Consider the following 24,278-nt stretch of genomic DNA (forward strand, 5'->3'; position numbering starts at 1 on the left):
GTAGATCAAGAAGAGGAAGACGTGCCCATTGTAGGAATGCTGTTTTTTATCACACACGTGTTATTCACGACGCTGCATTTGTTTATTGATTGCTATGTGGGAGAAGCGCTTGTCGGCGTGGTAAGTGGATGGATTTTTCTAGTAAATGTTTATATTGTTTGGATAAATCAATAATTCCATTTTTAGAGTACTGCAGTTGCTCAGTCTGCATACGACTGCATCTGGTATAATTTGCCACCGAAACAATCAGTATCGTTGATCATGCTGATATGCCGATCGAGAATATCGTTTCGAATCACCGCTGGGAAATTCAGTCCCTTCTCTCTCGAGCGTTTCAACGCTGTAAGTTAAGATACCATCACTAAATATCAATAAACAATTTGTTTACTCATCGATAATCACTTCTCTAATAACAAAATTTCTTTTAGATAGTGAGAACTTCCGCCGGATATCTGTCTGTGTTACTGGCAATGAAAAAGTAATTCGTCGGTGAACTATAATAATAAAATTACAAACAATCTAGTAACAATAGTAGAAGTATTTATCTACATGTGTTAAATCCAGTTGACAAATAAAATACTCAATGAAAATATTCACATTTATTGAATATTCATGAGGAATAAGTTATACTGTTCTGTACAAGCAATGTAATGGCGTCTCTCTTACATATTTGTCATTTCAAAATCTATTTATACACAGAACAAATAAATTCTACTATTCGTAAATTACTATAATAATTGCCTGGTAGAATGATTGTGGAACCAGTTGAATTCATATCACTATTTCCAATTCTTTCTGGAGCCACTTGTTGGGAACGTTACGGGTGTTCTACTGTTATGTACATATTTATAACAACCTGTTCTACCTCCTCGAGTTCGTCCGGTGGGACTACAGAACTTTGATTGATACAGATCCATGAGCGACCTCTGCGTCGCGTAGAATACTCTGTTGGGATCATGCGCGAAAAAGGGAGGCGGTGTCAAGTTTTCAATAAGAAAATAACTATCGTTTGTCAGGAAACTGTCTCGCGACAGTTGCGATGTCCGTAGAGAAGGGTTTGTAATCTGAATAACAAGTAAAATGTTTCCCGGTTGTTTCTCCATTTTCTGACACCGGCGTAGATTTGAGGTACGTGTGCGGATGGAACTACTACACGATGAGATTCGTGGGGATCTGACCGAGAAAGTGGCAATGGCATCAAACATCGAGCTACCTGATCCTGGCCCCGGTCCTGATGATGTTCTTCTTCGTGACCGTACCGCAGACCGCTAACATCCCGAACATCTACGGCGACATGGACATGCTGGTGGAGAACCTGTCGATGGCGAACATCTCGATCACAATCTCGATACTGTAGACGATCGCCTTCTGGATCAACGGGAAACGTAAGTAGAGACGGTCTCGATGCTCAACAGTCGATCCACCGAATGATCTCCTGATCTGCAAGCAATGCAGATAATTAAAATAATACCAAACACGATATAATTTCAACTGTATTTAGTGGTTTAATTCAAGATGAAAGTTTCGGGCGCAAGGGAAGACAGCGAACACGCAGGTCTTTGAACTGTGCCGGCGACGGCGATACGTTATCTTTCCTTGTGCTCGAAACTTTCACCGCCGACTGAACCACTAAATACAGTTGAAATTATATCGTGTTTGGTGTCATTGTGATCTGAAAAATGTCAGGAATAAGTTGGTGAAAGTCCCATAAAAAAATAATGAATAATAAAGAAGTTTTACCCGAGATATACTCGAGCCGAGATCAATCATTGCCGCGCTGCCGGGCGTTGGCTGGCAATGGAGTGGGTACGCACCTGACAACTATCGCGTACGCGGTCGTTGACAAATATCGCGACTTTACTGTAGTGCGAATCGTGAAGTGTCAGCAGGGATAAAAATTGCCCGAGCCTGCTATCGATTGAACTGTTATTACTTTCCGGACAGACCCTGTATCAGTGATGCCAGAATCGTAGGACGTGGTATTTTTCCCCTTCGCTGGCTCAGCCGGCTAGACCCCCCACTCTGACGTACCATCGGCTCCTTACGTTGCTTCTACTGCGCACGCGCTACACACAAGCGTACCTCTAGTTTGTCCATGTGAGCTGCCTATTCGACTGTCGATGCTTGTATGTAGCGCGTGCGCAATAGAAGCAACGCAAGGAGCCGATGGTACGTCAGAGTGGGGGGCTGAGTCGCCTGAGGCAGCGAAGGGGAAAAATAACACGTCCCACGATTCTGGCATCACCTATACAGGGCCTGTCTGGAAAGTAATGCAACCATATTTTTTGAAAAAAATCAATTCAAAAGTACAAACCTTTAATATTCTTCAAAGTAGGATCCCTGTGCGTCGACACATTTTTTCCACCGCAATTTCCATGCTTCGTATGCTCCTTTTTTTTCTTTTTTTTTTTGTTTAAGGGCGGTGGGGAAATGCTCTTACGCACACCCTCTTCTCCGGTGATGGTCGGACAGGGTAGTGTGGGGCTCGGCTTCCTCCTGAGGTGGAATTTGGGGAATCACATGGTCTTACACCTTCGCCTACACCCACTAAAACCCCACCGCCCAGGACCCGTAGGACCTTTTCTCCTACTATGGAGGAACGGTGATTATACAGGCTGTCCCGCTTTTCGCATTCAGCGGAGGTATTTCCATCGTTCCTAAGCCACACATGTTCTTGACTATATGTATGCTTCGTATGCTCCCTGCAAGGCGTTTTCTGGAACCTCTTGTACTACCCTCATCGCAGGCAGTTTGACGCGGGCCACGCTTTCAAAATGGCATCCTTTAAGTACATTTATAACTTTTGGAAACAAGAAGAAGTGGGCGGGAGATAAGTCAGAACTGTATGGGGTTTGAGGAAGTGTTGTGATGTGTGTTATCTTTTGCCAGATATTCGCGGACTCGCAGGCAGGTGTGGCTGAGCGCGTTGTCGTGGTGAAGCAGCCAGTTGGCTGCGATCTCTTTTCTCACGCGGTTGTCCATTTGTTTGAATCTTTTGAGCACTTCTAACTAAGAAGTACCATTTACTGTGTTCCCCGAAGTCTACGGAAAAGTTTTGTTTGGAAGTGCTCGACGAGGCCGCGACGAGGGTACTATGAGAGTTTCCAGATAACGCCTTCCAGGGAGCATACGAAGCATGGAAATCGCGATGGTCCGAAAGGACTGCTGCCAGGATCGAGTGCTCCAGCATACTGCTATTCCTTCAGATGCTGCTCAGCACCGTCGAGATATGTTTCCAAGGATTTCTCTTCTTCAATGTAAGTCACCAAAGCAAGAAGCAAATCCAGCGATCTCAAATGTGATTATTTGTTCCGAGGTTGCAGGTGATACTAAAAAACGACGAGGGCATACTAAACTTCCAGTTTCTCTTTTTCGTGCTGTTCATATCGTTTGTTATAGTGCACATGTTTGTTTATTGCTACGTGGGCGAGGTGCTTCGTGTCCAAGTGAGTTCAATCTCATTTTTATAGACGGGCTTATACTTGAAAACGGAACATGGAAGATTTGGCAACGCTGATACAGCGTTCTCAAATTTAATATAGGTTCTGTTCCATGCTAAACCCATCTTCAACGAGTGAAGTATAATCGTACTCACTCGTCTTCTGAAGTCAACGTCGAACAGATTCCGAGTGTGAACACTATGTTGCAGAGCACCGACATGGCCGTCGTCGCCTACGAAGCGAGATGGTACAACGTAGCACCGCCAGAAGCCAGGTGTCTGCTATTCGTCATGATGAGGTCCACCCGACCGCTCTGCCTGACAGCAGGCAAATTCGGCATGTTCTCCATGGAAATGTTTAGCACCGTAAGTTCCTCACGTCCACTGTACTGTTTCAAGAGCAAAGAGGCGAAGGATCTTTTCAACTACAGATCCTGAGGACAGCGATGGGCTACCTGTCGGTTCTCGTCACAGTCTCGACCGTCGACAACTGACCATCTCCGGCGCAACCACGACACAGTCTATAGTTTGAACCAGTACAATACCGTTCACGAAACTTCACCAATTCCCCCTGCACGCATCTACAATGTCATGTGCATCGAAGTTCCTCGAGCCCCACGAAGAGGAACGAGGAATTTCCCAGTGACAAAAAATTGTGCACCCTTTTTTTGTGTCCGCCCCTGGATAGTTATTAGTCGATATCTAAGCGGTCCATCTGCTTTTTGTCCACGCTCAGACAGTAACGACGAGAAAGGGTTCGAATGACAGGGTGCATTTCCGAGCGAACTTCCAGATTGTGGCAATTAGAACTTCCTATCGGAAAGCGTTTTCGCGACAGGTATACGAATGCGTAATGACCGGCATGCTCGGCAACGGGCCACGCGCAATCTTCCAGTTCAGTCGACGAAGTATCCTCGGACAGCGAACTATTCGAACTTTGAACAAACTACGGACCGATCGTCGAAATCGAGCAGCTTAGCTAGACTATACATATAAGGAGAACTCTGACAAATTTTTCATTCGTTGCGTTGTAGTCCAGTCTGTGAGATGAACATTGAAAATAAAGCATAGTCCATGTGCTATCATAGGTCGATACAGCGTCGTCGTTTGTAGTTTTAGTACTCTCGAAAGTTTACATTCTTTTCATCGATGGAATCTAGGAGTCATTTCTAGCCTCGAGTAAGCGGTAAAATTCATTATACAGGATGGGGCAATAGCTTTGTCCACCTCACATATTTTCATGAAATGGTTCAGTTCAAATTCTAGAGATATATTGACCTTCATATGTCCGAAACCTTATAGTTAACGCTCAACTAGATTATGGTGAGTACTAGACTGAGGATCTTTATGTACATATGGACTCCGAAAACTTTCGAAAAATGCTAGAGTCTAATGCGCTTTTGATTTATTTCACACCTGTGCAAAGGAGACCATCTCTGAAAATAAGATTTTATTCGAATTCATCTATATAAAAATTGAAAATTGCTGAAAACATTCACAGTCTAGTGACCACATACGGAAAATTATTACAATAATATTTCGCTAACTACTAGGGCATGTGAAGGTCTGGATCAACAGAATATTAGTGTCCATTAATCGACGTCGATTTAAATGTGAAAAGGAAAATGGAATTCGCGTTAGGATGGAATCAATTCCACTTGACTCTGCTCGGCGTCTGGCCAGAACCAAGGGAGATTTCGACTCTGTCCCGTCGAGTATCGGCCTTTGTGTTCTAGTTCACGAGCGTCGTCACGTTCACGTTCATCTGGGCACCGCAAGCTGTGAATCTGGTTTTGGTGTCGACCAGGTTCGACGAGGTCATCGAGAATCTGTCGATCAACGTGCCAGTGGCTTGCGCTTTGACCAAACAGATCGTCCTACGCTACCACAGGAAGGGTATATTATATAACCACTGTGGATAATTTTCATTTCAACTGGCAAAGTTATCAGTAGACTACAGATGTTAAGACAAAAATTCATGAAACACAAAACGGTGTCCTGAGGTCATTTGAAGGCACTTTTTCCTTCTCGAAAATGTTCTACGTGGCTTCGTTCAGAAGTTATTCAACAAAAACGTGGACCAATCCGAACGTGGCTACAGTAAACAGACTCAGCCCAGCGACAGGGCCTGCTGAGCAGTGCGTTGCTGTTGGCAGAGCGGCCTGTGGGCGCGCGATCTGATTGGTCGGCGTTTCTCGTTAATAACTGCTCAACAAAGCCGCGTAGAAAATTATTGCAGAGGAAAAAGTTACCTCAAATGACCTCAGAAATCACCCCTTTCAAGGAAGTACGTAATTTCTTGTACGTAATTTATTACTCTCGACTTATTGAAATCATTACAATAGTATAATAGATACAGTGACATTAAATTAAGTTATAAGTATTATATTATGGGAGTGAGTTGGTTCCAATTAATTTCTCCAAAAGTGCAAAAAAGAGATTTGCGCAATCGCCATTGCCTTTAAGTTACCATTTGATCAAACTGCTATCCTTCCAGCCCTGACGTTCTTGGTCGGCGAGATTCTGACCGATTGGTCGCAGCCACTTTCGGACCCAGACCGTCAGACGATGTTGAAGAATGCCAAACTGAGCCGAATGATCTGCATCGTCTCCTCCATCCTAACGTATTTAATGCTTTTCGCGTTCCTATCGCTGCAAATCTGGAACAACGCGCAGAGTGCTTCCGAGGTTGATTTAGGAGGCCTTTTACACCCAGCCACCTTCCCGTACGACACCAAAAAGAGTCCCAACTTCGAGATCACCTGGCTAGGACAGTTCATCGGCACCGTGCTCATGGCGATCTCTTTTTCTTGCTTCGACACGTTCCTGGCTGTTCTCGTGTTGCACTTGTGCGGCCAATTGTCTATTCTTAGAGCGGCTATTGAGCACATTGCTGAAACGAGTAGCCAAGGCGAGAAGTTTAGCGAGAGACTCGGCAACATCGTCTTCAGGCATAATCAGCTGTCGAGGTACTCCTCGTTTACCAAAATCGGGACCAAAAATCATGGTACTTTTCAATATATAACCCCGTAGATTTTGGTGAGAAAACGCTGGAAATTCAAATTTTAACTTTAGGAATTCAATAGTTCAAAAGGTATGCGTGTTTGAAGCTGAAATATTTTAAACGTTCTTGTTTGGTATGAGCGCCGCCATGTTGGTATGTACTCATCGTTGCGCTTCTGATCCTGTGGGTTGATAACGTTAATACTCGAATTTTCGGTATTTTCTCATCAAAATCTATAGGAGTATATCTTAAAAAGTCCAAAATTTGTGGTCCTGTAAGGTAAAGTTTAGCACAGGAATCGAATTAATGTACAGGAAATAATTTTAAGAGAAATGCTCAATGCGGCCCCCTTCTTTTGTATATTCTTTTAAGAGTTACAATTCTGATGTGATTTCCATTCAAGGTTCGCCGTGATTGTGGAAGATTGTTTTAATCGGACATTGCTCATGCAAATCCTGATCTGCACCTCGATGCTCTGTTTCACTGGATACCGTCTGATGAGCGTACGTTCACGACAAATTACGTTAATAATCGTTCCACCGAAGAATGTTTGTTGCATGATTTTCTTGTAGTCCGTAGACAAAGAAGAGGAAGACTTGCCCATTGTAGGAATGGTGTTTTTTATCATACACGTGATATTCACGACGCTGCATTTGTTTATTGATTGCTATTTGGGAGAAACGCTTATCGGCGTGGTAAGTGGATGAATTTTTCTAATAAATGTTTATATCGTTTGAATATATCAATAATTCAATTTTTAGAGTACTGGAGTTGCTCAGTCTGCATACGACTGCATCTGGTACAATTTGCCACCGAAACATTCAGTATCGTTGATCATGCTGATATGTCGATCGAGAATATCGTTTCGAATCACCGCTGGGAAATTCAGTCCCTTCTCTCTCGAGCGTTTTAACGCTGTAAGTTAAGAAACTATCACTAAATATCAATGAACAATTTGTTTACTCATCGATTATCACTTCTCTAATAACAAAATTTCTTTTAGGTAGTGAGAACTTCCGCCGGATATCTGTCTGTGTTACTGGCAATGAAAAAGTAATTCGTAGGTGAACCATAGTAATAAAATAACAAACAATCTAGTAACAATAGTAGAAGTATTTATCTATATGTTTTATATCCAGTTGACAAATAAAATTGTATTCGTTACGGTACTCAATGAAATTATTCACACTTATTGAATATTCAAGTGGAAAAAGTTATACTGTTCTGTACAATGGTGTCTCTCTTTCATATTTTTCGTTTCAAAATCTAATTATGTACAGAACGAATAAATGCCACAATTCTTAAGGGGGCCGGCGCGGCCATGCAAGAGTGTGTGGGCACACGCACACATCGCTAAAGTCGCATATAAGTATATGCAATTACAAGGTTTACGAAATGACAAAATTACGCTTCAGCATTGCAATGAGTAGTTCAGAAGTGGTCAATTATGATTCCTAAAAGTCAGCTCCATGGTGCTACGGTGACCAAAATGCATATTTTTACGTTATAGAGGAATAATTTGTAATATTCGGCAGCGACATCGCCTGTCAAAAATAATGATACAGCACCTCGAGGTTTTGAAATTTTACACTAGTAGCACCACTGTCTCGTTCCTAAGTTCTTATTTATTAATCAATAAATAATTAATTTTTATTTATTATTTATTAGTTATTCTCATCTCAAATGTGATTATTTGTTCCGAGGTTGTAGGTGATAGTAAAAAACGACGAGGGCATACTAAACTTCCAGTTTCTCTTTTTCGTGCTGTTCATATCGTTTGTTATAGTGCACATGTTTGTTTATTGCTACGTGGGCGAGGTGCTTCGTGTCCAAGTGAGTTCAATCTCATTTTTATAGACGGGCTTATACTTGAAAACGGAACATGGAAGATTTGGCAACGCTGATACAGCGTTCTCAAATTCAGTATAGGTTCTGTTCCATGCTAAACCCATCTTCAACGAGTGAAGAATAATCGTACTCACTCGTCTTCTGAAGTCAACGTCGAGCAGATTCCGAATCAGAACACTATGTTGCAGAGAACCGACATGGCCGTCGTCGCCTACGAAGCGAGATGGTATGTACAACGTAGCACCGCCAGAAGCCAGGTGTCTGCTTTTCGTCATGCTGAGGTCCACCCGACCGCTCTGCCTGACAGCAGGCAAATTCGGCACGTTCTCCATGGAAATGTTTAGCACCGTAAGTTCCTCACGTCCACTGTACTGTTTCAAGAGCAAAGAGGCGAAGGATCTTTTCAACTACAGATCCTGAGGACAGCGATGGGCTACCTGTCGGTTCTCGTCACAGTCTCGACCGTCGACAACTGACCATCTCCGGCGCAACCACGACACAGTCTATAGTTGGAACCAGTACAATACCGTTCACGAAACTTCACCAATTCCCCCTGTACGCATCTACAATGTCATGTGCATCGAAGTTCCTCGAGCCCCACGGAGAGGAACGAGGAATTTCCCAGTGACAAAAAATTGTGCACCCTTTTTTTGTGTCCGCCTCTGGATAGTTATTAGTCGATATCTAAGAGGTCCATCTGCTTTGTGTCCACGCTCAGACAGTAACGACGAGAAAGGGTTCGAATGACAGGGTGCATTTCCGAGCGAACTTCCAGATTGTGGCAATTAGAACTTCCTATCGGAAAGCGTTTTCGCGACAGGTATACGAATGCGTAATGACCGGCATGCTCGGCAACGGGCCACGCGCAATCTTCCAGTTCAGTCGACGAAGTATCCTCGGACAGCGAACTATTCGAACTTTGAACAAACTACGGACCGATCGCCGAAATCGAGCAGCTTAGCTAGACTATACATATAAGGAGAACTCTGACAAATTTTTCATTCGTTGCGTTGTAGTCCAGTCTGTGAGATGAACATTGAAAATAAAGCATAGTCCATGTGCTATCATAGGTCGATACAGCGTCGTCGTTTGTAGTTTTAGTACTCTCGAAAGTTTACATTCTTTTCATCGATGGAATCTAGGAGTCATTTCTAGCCTCGAGTAAGCGGCAAAATTCATTATACAGGATGGGGCAATAGCTTTGTCCACCTCAAATATTTCCATGAAATGGTTCAGTTCAAATTCTAAAGATATATTGACCTTCATATGTCCGAAACCTTATAGTTAACGCTCAACTAGATTATGGTGAGTACTAGACTGAGGATCTTTATGTACTTATGGACTCCGAAAACTTTCAAAAAGTGCTAGAGTCTAATGCGCTTTTGATTTATTTCACATCTGCAAAGGAGACCATCTCTGAAAATAAGATTTTATTCGAATTCGTCTACATATAAAAATTGAAAATTGCTGAAAATATCCACAGTCTAGTGAGCACATACGGAAAATTATTACAACAATAGTTTGCTAACTACTAGGTCATGCGAAGGCCTGTGTCAAAAGAGTATTAGTGTCCATTAAACGACGTCGATTTAAATGTGAAAAGGAAAATGGAATTCGCGGTAGGATGGAATCAATTCAACTTGACTCTGCTTGGCGTCTGGCCAGAACCAAGGAAGGTTTCGACTCTATCCCGTCGAGCATCGGCCTTTGTGTTCTGGTTCACGAGCGTCGTCACGTTCACGTTCATCTGCACACCGCAAACTGTGAATCTGGTTTTGATGTCGACCAGCTTCGATGAGGTGATCGAGAATCTGTCGATCAATGTGCCGATCGCTTTCGCTTTGGCTAAACAGATCGTTCTACGCTACCACAGGAAGGGTAACCACTGTGGATAATTTTCAATTAAACGGGCGAAGTTATCACTACACTACAGATGTTATGACAAATATTCATGAAACCCAAAAAGGGCTGATTACTGAGGTCATTTGAAGGCACTTTTTCCTTTGCGAAAATGTTCTACGTGGGTTCGTTCAGGAGTTATTCAAGAAAATCGTGGACCAATCCGGGCGTGGGTACAGTGAACGGACTCCGCCCCAGCGACAGGGTCTGCTGAGAGGAGCGTGGCTGTTGGCCGAGCGGCCTGTAGGCGCGCGATGTGATTGGTCCGTGTTTTTCGTTAATAACTGCTCAACAAAGCCGCGTAGACAATTATTGCAAAGGAAAAAGTTACTTCACATGACCTCAGGAGTCACCCCTTTCAAGGAAGTACATCATTTCTTGCATTACTCCCGACTTATTGAAATTATTAGAATAGTAGATACAGTGTCATTAATTTAAATTAAATATATTATACGAGTGAGTTGCTTCCAATTTGTGCAATCACCATTGCCTATAAGTTACCATTTGGTCAAGCAGTTATCCTTCCAGCTCTGACGTTCTTGGTCAGCGAGATTCTGACCGATTGGTCGCAGCCACTTTCGGACCCAGACCGTCAGACTATGTTGAAGAATGCCAAGCTGAGCCGAATGATCTCCATCGTCTGCTCCATCCTAATGTATTTAATGGTTTTCGCGTTTCTATCGCTGCAAATCTGGAACAACGCGCAGAGTGCTTCCGAGGTTGATTTAGGAGGCCTTTTACACCCTGCCACCTTCCCGTACGACACCAAAAAGAGTCCCAACTTCGAGATCACCTGGCTAGGGCAGTTCATCGGCACCGTGCTAGCGGCGATCTCTTTTTCTTGCTTCGACACGTTCCTGGCTGTTCTCGTGTTGCACTTGTGCGGGCAATTGTCTGTTCTTAGAGCGGCTATTGAGAACATTGCTGAAACGAGTTGCCAAGGCGAGAAGTTTAGCGAGAGACTCGGCTACATCGTCTTCAGGCATAATCAGCTGTCGAGGTACTCTTCGTTTACCAAAATCGGGACCAAAAATCATGGCAGTTTTCAATATATAATCCCGTAGATTTCCGTGAGAAAACGCAGGAAATCCAAATTTTAACATTAGGAATTCAATAGTTCAAAAGCTAGGCGTGATTGAAGCTGAAATATTTTAAGCGTTCTTGTTTGGTATGAGCTCCGCCATGTTGGTATCAGAGATATACTCTCTGTTGGTATGTACTCATCGTTGCGCATCTGATCCTGTGGATTGATAACGTTAATACTCGGATTTTTCTGTGTTTTCTCATCAAAATCTAGGGGATTATATTTTAAAAAGTCCAAAATTTGTGGTCCTGTAAGGTAAAGTTTAGCCCAGGAATCGAATTAATGTACAGGAAATAATTTTAAGAGAAATGCTCGATGCGACCACCTTCTTTTGAATATTCTTTTAAGAGTTACAATGCTGATGTGATTTCCATTCAAGGTACGCCCTGATTGTGGAAGATTGTTTTAATCGGACATTGCTCGTGCAAATCCTGATCTGCACCTTGATGCTCTGTTTCACTGGATACCGTCTGATGACCGTATGTTCACGACAAATTACGTTAATAATCGTTTCACCGAAGAATATTTGTTGCATGATTTTCTTGTAGTCTGTAGATCAAGAAGAGGAAGACGTGCCCATTATAGGAATGCTGTTTTTTATCCTACACGTGATATACACGATGATGCATTTGTTTATTGATTGCTATGTGGGAGAAGCGCTTATCGGCGTGGTAAGTAAATGATTTTTTCTAATGAATGTTTATATCGTTTGAATATATCAATAATTCGATTTTTAGAGTACTGGAGTTGCTCAGTCTGCATACGACTGCATCTGGTACAATTTGCCACCGAAACAATCAGTATCGTTGATCATGCTGATATGTCGATCGAGAATATCGTTTCGAATCACCGCTGGGAAATTCAGTCCCTTCTCTCTTGGGCATTTCAACGCTGTAAGTTAAGATACCATCACTAAATATCAATAAACAATCTGTTTACACATCGATAATCACTTCTCTAATAACAAAATTTCTTTTAGGTAGTGAGAACTTCCGCCGGATATCTGTCTGTGTTACTGGCAATGAAAAAGTAATTCGTAATTGAACCATAGTAATAAAATAACAAACAATCGAGTATCAATAATAGAAGTATTTATCTATATGTTTTACATCCAGTTAACAAATAAAATTGTATTCGTTACGGTACTTAATGAAAATATTCACACGTATTGAATATTCAAGTGGAAAAAGTTATACTGTTCTGTACGAGTTCTGTCTCTCTTTCATATTTTTCATTTCAAAATCTAAGTATACACAGAACGAATAAATGCCACAATTCTTAAATTACGACTCGAGCGACATTCAGGAGTAACTGGCTGGTATAGTGAAGCGGCACGAACACTTGAACGGGTGAAGGATGAGGTTCAAGCGGGATCGATTGGCAGATCGAGATTTGTGCAGAAAGAGAGACACTTACCTTACACCCAAGCTCCCTTACCAGACATCTTAGGCCCAACGAAACAGTGTCGTCAGATGAGGGGAGGGGACACGAATTGAGGGGAATCAGTTACCTTCTCTCTGCCGGTACCAGAAACGTGTGACAAAACGCTTCACATGACTGAGGCATGAAGGAAAGATGTATGACTGGAGCGTGGAGGAAGCGTGTTAGATAGCATCGTAGAAGGGGATGGTAGAGTGCGGACACAAGTGTTGGTCTGGCGACACTGTGACAAAATATCTGAGCACATAGGACATTGCAAAAATGTAATGTTCACGTTCAGGATTTAGAATATTCCCGTAGTATCATCTTTATCTGTCATTAAATGCTGTACAGAGTTCTAATTCTTTTCTGGACAAAGATTGAGGAGATACGATGCCCACAACCTCGAGCAGACAATCGATCCTTATCGCAACAATAACAAATTAAGTAATTGTTAATAACGGCGACGAATGTTTTACCAAAGGGCTGCTGCCAGGATCGAGTGCTCCAGCATACTGCTATTCCTCCAGATGCTACTCAGCACCGTCGAGATATGTTTTCAAGGATTTCTCTTCTTCAGTGTAAATCACCAAAGCGAGAAGCAAATCCAGCGATCTCAAATGTGGTTATTTGTTCCGAGGTTGTAGGTGATACTAAAAAACGACGAGGGCATACTAAACTGCCAGTTTCCCTTTTTCGTGCTGATCATATCGTTTGTTATAGTGCACATGTTTGTTTATTGCTACGTGGGCGAGGTGCTTCGTGTCCAAGTGAGTTCAATCTCATTTTTGTAGATGGGCTCATACTTGAAAACGGAACATGGAAGATTTGGCAACGCTGATACAGCGTTCTCAAATTCAGTGTAGGTTCTGTTCCATGCTAAATCTATCTTCAACGAGTGAAGAATAATCGTACTCACTCATCTTCTGCAGTCAACGTCGAGCAGATTCCGAATCAGAACACTATGTTGCAGAGAACCGACATGGCCGTGTCCGCCTACGAAGCGAGATGGTACAACGTAGCACCGCCAGAAGCCAGGTGTCTGCTATTCGTCATGCTGAGGTCTACCCGACCGCTCTGCCTGACAGCAGGCAAATTCGGCACGTTCTCCATGGAAATGTTTAGCATCGTAAGTTCCCCACGTCCACTGTACTGTTTCAAGAGCAAAGACGCGAAGGATCTTTTCAACTACAGATCCTGAGGACAGCGATGGGCTACCTGTCGGTTCTCGTCACAGTCTCGACCGTCGACAACTGACCATCTCCAGCGCAACAACGACACAGTCTATAGTTTGAACCAGTACAATACCGTTCACGAAACTTCACCAATTCCCCCTGCACGCATCTACAATGTTAGGTACATCAAAGTTCCTCTAGCCCCCGAAGAGAAAAGAGGAATTTCCCCGTGGCAAACAATTTTGCACGCTTTTTTTCTGTCCGCTCCCGGATAGTTATTAGTCGATTTCTAAGCGGTCCATCTGCTTTTTGTCCACGCTCAGACAGTAACGACGAGAAAGAGTTCAAATGACAGGGTGAATTTCCGAGCAAACTTCCAAATTGTGGCAATTAGAACTTCCTATCGGAAAGCGTTTTCGTGACAGTTATACGAATGCGTAATGACCGGCATGCTCGGCAACGGGCCACGCGCAATCTGCCAGTTCAGTTGACGAAGTATCTTTGGCCAGCGAACTATTCGAACAAACTCTGGTACGATCGTCAAAACCGAGCATCTTACAATTAGCTATGTGAAGAGGACTTCGACGAATATTTTATTCTTTGCGTTGTAATCTAGTCTGTGAGATGGACATTGAAAATAAAGCATAGTCCATGTGCTATCATAGGTTGATACAGCGTTGTCGTTTGTAATTTTAGTACTCCCGAAAGTTTACATTCTTTTCATCGATGGAATCTAGAACTCATGTCTAGCCTCGAATAAGCGGTAAAATTCATTATACAGGATGGGACAATAGCTTTGTCCACCTAAATATTTTTATGATATGGTCCAGTTCACATTCTAAAGATATATTGACCTTCATATGTCTTACACCTTATAGTTAACACTCAACTAGATTATGGTGAGTACTAGACTGCAGCTTTTTATGCACTTATGGGCTCCGAAAATTTTCAAAATGTGCTAGTGTCTAAAATTTGGCAGAGCCTAATACGGTTTTGATTTATTTCACACCTGAAAAGGAGACCAATTCTGAAAATAAGATTTTATTCGATTCCACCTTCTTCAAATTCGTCTACGTAAAAATTGAAAATTGCTGAAAACATACATAGTTCGGTGAGTACATATGGAAAATTATTACAACAATAGTTCGCTAACTACTAGGACATGCGAAGGCCTGGGTCAAAAGAGTATTAGTGTCCATTGAACGACGTCGATTTAAATGTGATAAGGAAAATGGAGTTCGCGGTAGGATGGAATCAATTCAACTTGACTCTGCTTGGCGTCTGGCCAGAACCAAGGGAAGTTTCGACTCTGTCCCGTCGAGTATCGGCCTTTGTGTTCTGGTTCACGAGCGTCGTCACGTTCACGTTCATCTGCGCACCGCAAACTGTGAATCTGGTTTTGATGTCGACCAGCTTGGACGAGGTGATCGAGAATCTGTCGATCAACGTGCCAATCGCTTTCGCTTTGGCCAAACAGATCGTTCTACGCTACCACAGGAAGGGTAACCACTGTAGATAATTTTCAATTAAACGGGCAAAGTTATCACTACACTACAGATGTTATGACAAATATTCATGAAACCCAAAAAGGGCTGATTACTGAGGTCATTTGAAGACACTTTCTCCTTTGCGAAAATGTTCTACGTGGGTTCGTTCAGGAGTTATTCAAGAAAATCGTGGACCAATCTGGGCGTGGCTACAGTGAACGGACTCCGCCCCAGCGACAGGGTCTGCTGAGAGGAGCGTGGCAGTTGGCCGAGCGGCCTGTAGGCGCGCGATGTGAATGGTCCGTGTTTTTCGTTAATAACTGCTCAACAAAGCGGCGTAGAAAATTATTGCAAAGGAAAAAGTTACTTCACGTGACCTCAGGAATCACCCCTTTCAAGGAAGTACATACATAATTTCTTGCATTACTCCCGACTTATTGAAATTATTAGAATAGAGTAGATACAGTGTCATCAATTTAAATTAAATATATTATAAGAGTGAGTTGCTTCCAATTTGTGCAATCACCATTTCCTATAAGTTACCATTTGGTCAAGCAGCTATCCTTCCAGCTCTGAGGTTCTTGGTCAGCGAGATTCTGACCGACTGGTCGAAGCCACTTTCGGACCCAGACCGTCAGACGATGTTGAAGAATGCCAAGCTGAGCCGAATGATCTCCATCGTCTGCTCCACCCTAACGTATTTAATGCTTTTCGCGTTCCTATCGCTGCAAATCTGGAGCAATGCGCAAAGTGCTTCCGAGGTTGATTTAGGAGGCCTTTTACACCCAGCCACCTTCCCGTACGACACCAAAAAGAGTCCCAACTTCGAGATCACCTGGCTAGGACAGCTCATCGGTACCGTGCTCACGGCGATCTGTTATTCTTGCTTCGACACGTTCCTGGCTGTTCTCGTGTTGCACTTGTGCGGACAATTGTCTGTTCTTAGAACGGCTATTGAGCACATTTCTGAAACGAGTAGCCAAGACGTGAAGTTTAACGAGAGACTCGGCTACATCGTCTTCAGGCACAATCAACTGTCGAGGTACTCTTCTTTTATGCTGGAATTGGTTAAACTTCACCTAAGGGTACCGAAAATCATGGACTTTCTACTATAAAATCCCGTAGATTCTGCTGAGAAAATGCCGGAAATCCAAGGTTTAACGTTATGAATACAATAGTTCAAAAGCTATGCGTGTTTCAAGTTGAAATATTTTAAGCGTTGTTGATAGCTATGAGCGCCGCCACGTTGGTATGTATTTATCGTTGAGCGTCTGATCCTGTGGATTACTAACTTTAATACTCGGATTTTCGGTATGTTCTCATCAAAAACTATAGGACTATATTTCAATAAGTCCAAAATTTATGGTCCTGTAAGGTAAAGTTTAGCCCATGAATCGAATTAATGTACAGGAAATGATTTTACGTGAAATGCTCGATGCGGCCCCCTTTTTTTGAATGATCTTTTAAAAGATACAATTCAGATGTGATTTTCATTCAAGGTTTGCCGTGATTGTGGAAGATTGTTTTAACCTGACATTGCTCGTGCAAACTGTGATCTGCACCGCGATGCTCTGTCTCACTGGATACCGTATGATGAGCGTACGTTCCCGACAAATTACGTTAATAATCGTTTCACCGAAGAATATTTGTCGTATGATTTTCTTGTAGTCTGTAGATCAAGAAGAAGAAGACTTGCCCATTGTAGGAATGGTGTTTTTTATCATACACGTGATATACACGATGCTGCATTTGTTTATTTATTGCTATGTGGGAGAAGCGCTTGTCGGCGAGGTGAGTGGCTGAATTTTTGTAATAAATGTTTATATTATTTGGATAATTCAATAATTCAATTTTTAGAGTACTGGAGTTGCTCAGTCTACATACGACTGCATCTGGTACAATCTGCCACCGAAACAATCAATATCGTTGAACATGCTGATATGTCGATCGAGAATATCGTTTCGAATCACCGCTGGGAAATTCAGTCCCTTCTCTCTCGAGCTCTTCAACGCTGTAACTTAAGATACCATCACTAAATATCAATAAACAATCTGTTTACACATCGATAATCACTTCTCTAATAACAAAATTTCTCTTAGGTAGTGAGAACTTCCGCCGGATATCTGTCTGTGTTACTGGCAATGAAAGAGTAATTCGTCGGTGAACCATAGTAATAAAATAACACACAATCGAGTATCAATAGTAGAAGTATTTGTCTACATGTTTTATATCAAGTTGGAAAATAAAGTTCTCAATGAAAATATTCACACTTATTCAATATTCAAGAGGAAAAGTTATATTGTTCTGTACGAGCAATGTAACGGTGTCTCACTTTCATATTTTCCATTTCAAAATCTAATTATACACAGAACGAATAAATGCCACAATTCTTAAATTACTATAATAATTGCTTCGTAGAATGATTGTGGAACTAGTTGAATTTATATCACTATTTGCAATTCTTCCTCGAGCCACTTGTTGGGAACGATACGGGTGCTCTGCTTTTACATATTTATAACAACCTGTTCTACCTCCGCGAGTTCGTCCGATGGTGCTACAGAACTTCGATTGATACTGATCCATAAGCCACCTCCGCGTCGCGTAGAATCTTCTGGTGGGAGCATGCGCGATAAAGGGAGGCGGTGTCAAGTTTTCAATAAGAGAATAACAATCGTCTGTCAGGAAACTGTCTCGCGATAGTTGCGATGTCCGTAGAGAAGGGTTTGTAATCTGAATAACAAGTAAAATGTTTCCCGGTTGTTTCTCCATTTTCTAACACCGGCGTAGATTTGAGGTACGTGTGCGGATGGAACTACTACACGATGAGATTCGTGGGGATTTGGCCGAGGGAGAGGCAATGGCATCAAACATCTAGCTACCTGTTCCTGGCCCCGATCCTGACGATGTTCTTCTTCGTGACCGTACCGCAGACCGCTAACATCCCGCACGTCTACGGCGACATGGACATGCTGGTGGAGAACCTGTCGATGGCGAACATCTCGATCACTATCTCGATGCTGAAGACGATCGCCTTCTGGATCAACGGGAAACGTAAGTAGAGTCGGCGCCGGTGCTCAGCGGTCGGATCCACCGAATGATCTCCTCATTTGCAAGCATTGAAGTCTCTGCTGAGGTGCATGGCCAGGGACTGGAGCAACACAACGAAGCCCGGTGATCGCGTAGCGATGATGGAGGTCGCGAGAATCACCAGGAAGACGATCGTGGCCAGCACCGTTACGGTGGCCATGGTGGTCTTAGTGTATACCGTCAGATATTACTTCACTGCGAAGTACACCGATCAGAAGCTGTACTTCCAGTCTAAGTTCCCGTACGACGTCGATACCAACCCGAACTTCCAGCTGACGGTTTTCGGACAATTGGCAGGCTGCGCATATGCCGCGATTAGCTACACGGCGGTTGACACCTTCATCGCCATGCTGGTTCTACATATTTGCGGACAGCTGTCCATTCTCAGGCTGGAAATACTGAACCTCCGGGAAAACGGGGAGGAGAAGTTGGAGATCGTCTTGAAGAGGATCGTCCAGAGGCATCAGTATATCAATATGTCAGTGTCTGGGAGTCTTCCTGTTCACTTGCGTTTGCTTCTTCTTTGACCCGGGGAACAGAACTGGACAAGATTATTTCAGGACATCAATAACTTTGCTTAACAAAGAAATTAGAATGACCCCATTGAATGAGCAACTGGTCCCCTAAAATTTGTCCATCGTCACATTCTATAAATTGCGGAGTGTTAGGGTATGTTCAACACCAAATTTAACTGTTAGGCGAGTTCAATGGTGCTCCCATTAATTGTGGAGTGCTGGGTATGTTCAACACCAAATTTAACTGTTAGGCGAGTTCAATGATCGTTCCATAAATTGGGGAGCGTTAGGTTATGTTTAACACTGAATATCTGCAATCATACTGTGCTAGCAAAGGGCGGTCATTTTTATTTGATTTGCTCCGAATCTGCAGACAAAACCTGTCGCCAAATACCGAACCTAATGCGGATACTAATAGGATAGATCAGGCATGGGTAGAAATAGCGCCAAAGCTAGGGAATTCTCGGTGGACGCCTACTTCTCCCGCCCGCGCGCCTCGCTCCCCGTAGTGGCCGTAGTCCCGCGGAGCTCCTCAGGCCCGTACCTACCGCACGCCGTATGCACTGCGCGTGGCGCGTTGGGGCGACTCGCGTACCCATAGGTTTCCACATTACTGCACATTACCCATGAGGTACTATGGTCAATGCGTTTTTTTTTTGTAAGTGGTTTCCCCTATAGGCCTATTCCACTGCGCGGCACGATAATTTTGAAAAAATAAATGTGGAAAATTGTATTTATTACACTGTCAAAATTTTACTGGCAATTAGGAAAGCTTGATTATTTCGCTATTCAACTAGAGGGTTATTGTTGCTCGCTCGCGAGTAGGGTTGTTTTTGCTCGCTCGCTTTGCGAGCTCGCGGAAAGGACTGCTCTTGCGAAAGGGTTAGTGGTACGCATAGCTAGTAGTACCTATAGCTATTAATGTTTTTTTTTTATTTGGTGTGTGACTCTCCACGAGCCACACAAAGAACTTTCCGATTCGTTAGTTGCAGTATATTATTATCATTATTAAGTGTACGTTTAAAGAAGATTATACGTTTTCAGGGAAATTCAATAGTTTTCTACTTATCAAAATGTTTGCTATATGGCGTCGCATTAAACCAACATCGTATGCTCGTTGCTCGCTTGGTTCCTTGTTATAGCATACTAATGTTGCAAAATAAGTTGTCTTAATTAGTTTTTCGCAAACGATACAACTCCTTATTATCCGGGTTTGCAGTATTGATCCTGGTTTTCTTCGATACTGTTAATTTAAATTGTCCCAAAATATATAAACCGCGCTCAATTTTGAAACTCTGCTCAGTGCTATTATACATACAACATTTGTAAAGTTCGCCTTTCTGATTTTTTAAAATCCAAACATACTTTCTCGTATGTTTGTCCGTGACTTTTATGAATCGTAATCGCTTCAGCAGGAACCACTGGAAATTGACTACGTGTGATTTGATATTATTCCTCACTCGACATATTTACTTGATTCGATATTTTTATTATTGGTGTAAAATTTTGATCAATATTTGCATTTTTCATATAATCACGATAACGAGTTCTTACTTTCACTCCTACTCTGGCCAATTGAAAATCTAACCACAATATAGACGGAATTTTAGTATTTTCTTGAAAAGTAATAAATTTTAATATTCCGCATGTGTGTGTGTGTGTATGTGTGTGTGTGTGTGTGTGTGTGCTCCATTAACCAATCTGTTTTCAACATCAATGTTATTAATAATTATCATATAGTTTACATTAATTTTCAATTTAATCTCAGTTAATAATTCGTTTTAAACTGATTGTTTTTTTAAAGATTGTAATATAAATTTTTTTTTGTACTTTCATCGATATTCTTTGAAAATGTATTCTCGGGAGTAGAGATGATTAACTCACTCTTGCATTGGGATAATTTTCGATTATTGTAAGCGGAAACATCATCGTAAGGTACAAAAAAAATTTCAAAAAAATTTTTTTTTTTTAATTTAAAAAAAATCGAAAAAAAAATTTTTTGTGTAATTACGTTTGTTTCTTCGGTGGAAACTTTCCATTCTCTCGTATAAATTGCATCGTTGAATGAACTTCTTTCGAAAAAACTAAAAAAACTAAAAAACTGCTTGACCAAAATGGACCAAAATCTAATCAGCTCTAAGTTACAGCGGGGCACATCGATTGCATCATTCATCATCCTGATCGCGTTGTTACTTTTTCTGAAAACGTTAACGAAAAATTTGATTACATAGAAACGGCCATACGCACACACACACACACACACATACGAACATTTTGCTGAAAATAGTCTAAAATGACTGCAATGACCATGAAACGTGAAGATCTGCTAAAAAATCGATTTTCGATTTTCGGGGTCATTACAATAACTTCCCTATAAAATCGGGAAGTTAAAAAAACCTATTCAAAGAAAGCTTCACTATTCCGCATGTTCATTAGAACTGCATGGCGCATCGGAAATATCGAAGGGGAAGTTGGACGTTGATATTCGCATCAAAGACGTCAGCGAGGAATCGCTCAGCAGTGTACGCTGTTCTGTTTTTATGCTACGCATTTTCGAAAACGAACATTCGCACAAATAAGTCGATCCGAACATTGAGAAAATTCGGATCGCGAAATTTCTTAAAAGACGATATTTTGATTCATTTAAACATTTAAAAAATGCGGCTCCTTTGCCTTCCCTCGTTTTCAAAGAAATGTCGTGCTGTGCGCAGTGCATACGGCGTACGGTAGGTACGGGCCTGAGGAGCTCCGCGGGACTATGGCCACCACGGGGAGCGAGACGCGCGGGCGGGAGAAGTAGGCGTCCACCGAGAATTCCCTAGCTTTGGCGCTATTTCTGCCCATGCCTGGGATAGATGGTTCGGTGTTTGGCAACAATGTTTGGTGCCAAACGTTAGCCTGCCTTGGCGTCGTCGTAGAGGGCAGGTCGGTCGCACTACGAGCGGACCTAAATAGTCTTACTCTAAGAGTAAATATCAAGTGCAAAATCGGAGTAAAGTAATCATAATCGGAGTGATAATGTCTAAATTATTTAATTTTAAGTTTCATGCATTTTCGATAATTTAAATATTTGATTTTTGTGATCATGTCGAGCTGGATTGTAGGTTCTCAGCAACGATAGAGGACTGTTTCAACAAGATGCTCCTGCTGCAGATGCTAGGTTGTACGCTGCAACTTTGCTTTCAGTGTTTCCAAGCGATCATGGTACGAACAATGCTATCCATTTATGAAACAACAGAGAGTAACCCATGTCTCGATCGCAGACTTTCGGCGGCAAAGAGAAGATTCTTATGTACATTCAAATATTTTTTCTGTCGCTCTATGTACTGTATATTATGGCGCAGTTGTATTTGTATTGCTACGTGGGAGACAAGCTCACAATGGAGGTACAGTTGAACGAATAAATAGATCCATTTTTCGATTCGGACAATTAATTTGATTGTTTAAACAAAGAGCACTCGTGTGAATTTTTCACAAGTTTACGAAGACATTGTTACGTTTTGTAGAGCAGAGAGATAGCCAACGCAGCATACGACTGTGCGTGGTACAACCTGTCGTCCAGGAACGCTAAGTTGTTAATAATTATCATGTGTCGTGATATGTTACCGTTGCGAATCACCGCGGGCAGGTTCTGTTCCTTCACGTTGCAACTCTATTCCGAAGTAAGTGGAAGAATTCGTTTGCAAAACGAATTGTTGACCTTTTCAACTTGAAATTCAATTTTGACCTTCGATTGCCACCAAACCGAGGATGTAGAATCTACGACAGTCGCGACATTTTTGTACACCCTGTATATACATATTTTTCATAATTCGAAAATTTTTAATGTCTTTCAGGTTTTGAAAAGATCGATGGGCTACATTTCCGTTCTATACACGATGCAAAACGACTAGGAGAAAACATGTTACCATTATGTCTTCTAGAGAAAGGAAATTTCAGGTAGAATTGTATTCAACCATAAATTAAAAATCTATTATTAGCTTATATTAGCTTGCCGAGTTATCATTGTTGTTGTATGTGTTAAATCTTGTAATCGAATTTTAAACCACTTCCCGATGAGCTAGAGACTTGAAACTTTAAACATAGCTCAGAACTGGATGACAATACAATATTAAAAAACAAATTTTTAAAAAATTGTGCGTTCAGGAGAAAAAAAGATTTAATATTGATTGTCACACCTCGTTGCGCGACACTCGGTAGTACGTCATCGCGTTCAGCGATCCCCACTCCACGCGCCAGCGCTCCCTACTCCACTACGCGTTCCACCTGCGTCTCATCCCCACTCCACTGACAAATTTCGCACCGAAGGAGCTCAGTCAGTGTGGTGTTCCGGTCATTCAGTTCCATTTCGGACAATTTCGGACTGCATCAAGAGACGTCGTCTCTCGGAATCATCCCCTCATTCTATCTCGCGTATTTCCATATCTTGCGTTTCTATATCTTACTATTTCATTCCAGTATCACTTTATTTTGCGTTCCATTTAAAAAAGTCTAGAAAGTAGAGAATAAAAAAATATACAGGGTGGGTCGCCACATTTTGCCACCTCAAACATCTTTGCTGTTTTTAAAGATACTTGAAATGTCTGAAGGACAAAGTTGAATGGTAAAATGGGGCTTATACGATACCAAAAAAAATTTTTGTTTTTATGTAATTTTTTTTAGAGATATGAAGGTGACCTTCATTTTATTAAATGGAATGAGGTATTTTTTAATACATGAACCGATGCAGCTGGTCATTCGTTATAAAAAAATACTAACCTATGTATGTCGAAAAGTTAGTAGTTCAGGAGATATTTCAATTCAAATAATTCTAAAATACCATTACTGTCGTGTGTGTGCTAAGATGTTACACAAGTAAATAAACACTAACGTCTTTGTATTTGTATTTGTCTACATGTTTTATATCAAGTTGGAAAATAAAGTTCTCAATGAAAATATTCACACTTATTCAATATTCAAGAGGAAAAGTTATATTGTTCTGTACGAGCAATGTAACGGTGTCTCACTTTCATATTTTCCATTTCAAAATCTAATTATACACAGAACGAATAAATGCCACAATTCTTAATTTACTATAATAATTGCTTCGTAGAATGATTGTGGAACTAGTTGAATTTATATCACTATTTGCAATTCTTCCTCGAGCCACTTGTTGGGAACGTTACGGGTGCTCTGCTCTTACATATTTATCACAACCTGTTCTACCTCCGCGAGTTCGTCCGATGATGCTACAGAACTTCGATTGATACTGATCCATAAGCGACCTCCGCGTCGCGTAGAATCCTCTGGTGGGAGCATGCGCGAAAAAGGGAGGCGGTGTC

At 41.9% G+C, this 24,278-nt stretch overlaps 8 protein-coding genes across 8 annotated transcripts; all 8 read left to right on the forward strand.

The window, feature by feature from the left end:
* Positions 1-5: 5 nt before the first annotated feature.
* Positions 6-1,272, forward strand: LOC143212565 (odorant receptor 2a-like). The gene is made up of 5 exons (XM_076431475.1): positions 6-120; positions 187-346; positions 433-478; positions 1,017-1,055; positions 1,122-1,272. The coding sequence occupies exons 1-5, from the start codon at positions 37-39 to the stop codon at positions 1,270-1,272; spliced, it is 480 nt and encodes a 159-aa protein (XP_076287590.1). The 5' UTR covers positions 6-36.
* Positions 1,273-3,640: 2,368 nt separating this feature from the next.
* LOC143212830 (uncharacterized) lies at positions 3,641-4,163 on the forward strand. Its single transcript, XM_076432043.1, has one exon. It carries the CDS (start codon positions 3,641-3,643, stop codon positions 3,875-3,877), a length of 237 nt encoding a protein of 78 aa, XP_076288158.1. The 3' UTR covers positions 3,878-4,163.
* A 1,324-nt stretch (positions 4,164-5,487) lies between these two features.
* Positions 5,488-8,767, forward strand: LOC143212566 (uncharacterized). The gene is made up of 9 exons (XM_076431476.1): positions 5,488-6,408; positions 6,847-6,946; positions 7,016-7,138; positions 7,205-7,360; positions 7,508-7,609; positions 8,154-8,276; positions 8,353-8,366; positions 8,411-8,639; positions 8,705-8,767. The coding sequence occupies exons 1-9, from the start codon at positions 6,008-6,010 to the stop codon at positions 8,765-8,767; spliced, it is 1,311 nt and encodes a 436-aa protein (XP_076287591.1). The 5' UTR covers positions 5,488-6,007.
* Positions 8,768-9,797: 1,030 nt separating this feature from the next.
* LOC143212567 (uncharacterized) lies at positions 9,798-17,508 on the forward strand. Its single transcript, XM_076431477.1, has 15 exons — positions 9,798-10,169; positions 10,719-11,190; positions 11,654-11,753; positions 11,823-11,945; positions 12,012-12,171; positions 12,258-12,303; positions 13,178-13,274; positions 13,341-13,463; positions 13,931-14,059; positions 15,527-15,634; positions 15,895-16,397; positions 16,855-16,954; positions 17,024-17,146; positions 17,213-17,368; positions 17,455-17,508. The coding sequence occupies exons 1-15, from the start codon at positions 9,899-9,901 to the stop codon at positions 17,506-17,508; spliced, it is 2,565 nt and encodes an 854-aa protein (XP_076287592.1). The 5' UTR covers positions 9,798-9,898.
* LOC143212910 (uncharacterized) lies at positions 13,497-14,055 on the forward strand. Its single transcript, XM_076432223.1, has one exon. It carries the CDS (start codon positions 13,658-13,660, stop codon positions 13,892-13,894), a length of 237 nt encoding a protein of 78 aa, XP_076288338.1. The 5' UTR covers positions 13,497-13,657; the 3' UTR covers positions 13,895-14,055.
* On the forward strand, positions 15,047-15,522 carry LOC143212909 (uncharacterized). Its single transcript, XM_076432222.1, has one exon. The coding sequence runs from the start codon at positions 15,100-15,102 to the stop codon at positions 15,385-15,387; it is 288 nt and encodes a 95-aa protein (XP_076288337.1). The 5' UTR covers positions 15,047-15,099; the 3' UTR covers positions 15,388-15,522.
* Positions 17,509-18,148: 640 nt separating the features above from the next.
* On the forward strand, positions 18,149-18,414 carry LOC143212911 (uncharacterized). The gene has a single exon (XM_076432225.1). It carries the CDS (start codon positions 18,178-18,180, stop codon positions 18,412-18,414), a length of 237 nt encoding a protein of 78 aa, XP_076288340.1. The 5' UTR covers positions 18,149-18,177.
* Positions 18,415-18,492: 78 nt separating this feature from the next.
* On the forward strand, positions 18,493-24,183 carry LOC143212568 (uncharacterized). The gene is made up of 7 exons (XM_076431478.1): positions 18,493-18,952; positions 19,141-19,179; positions 21,394-21,479; positions 22,062-22,161; positions 22,204-22,343; positions 22,464-22,619; positions 24,067-24,183. The coding sequence occupies exons 1-7, from the start codon at positions 18,493-18,495 to the stop codon at positions 24,181-24,183; spliced, it is 1,098 nt and encodes a 365-aa protein (XP_076287593.1).
* Positions 24,184-24,278: the final 95 nt, after the last annotated feature.

The sequence above is a fragment of the Lasioglossum baleicum genome, chromosome 10 (assembly GCF_051020765.1).
Source record: "Lasioglossum baleicum chromosome 10, iyLasBale1, whole genome shotgun sequence".
Taxonomy (NCBI): Eukaryota; Metazoa; Arthropoda; class Insecta; order Hymenoptera; family Halictidae; genus Lasioglossum; species Lasioglossum baleicum.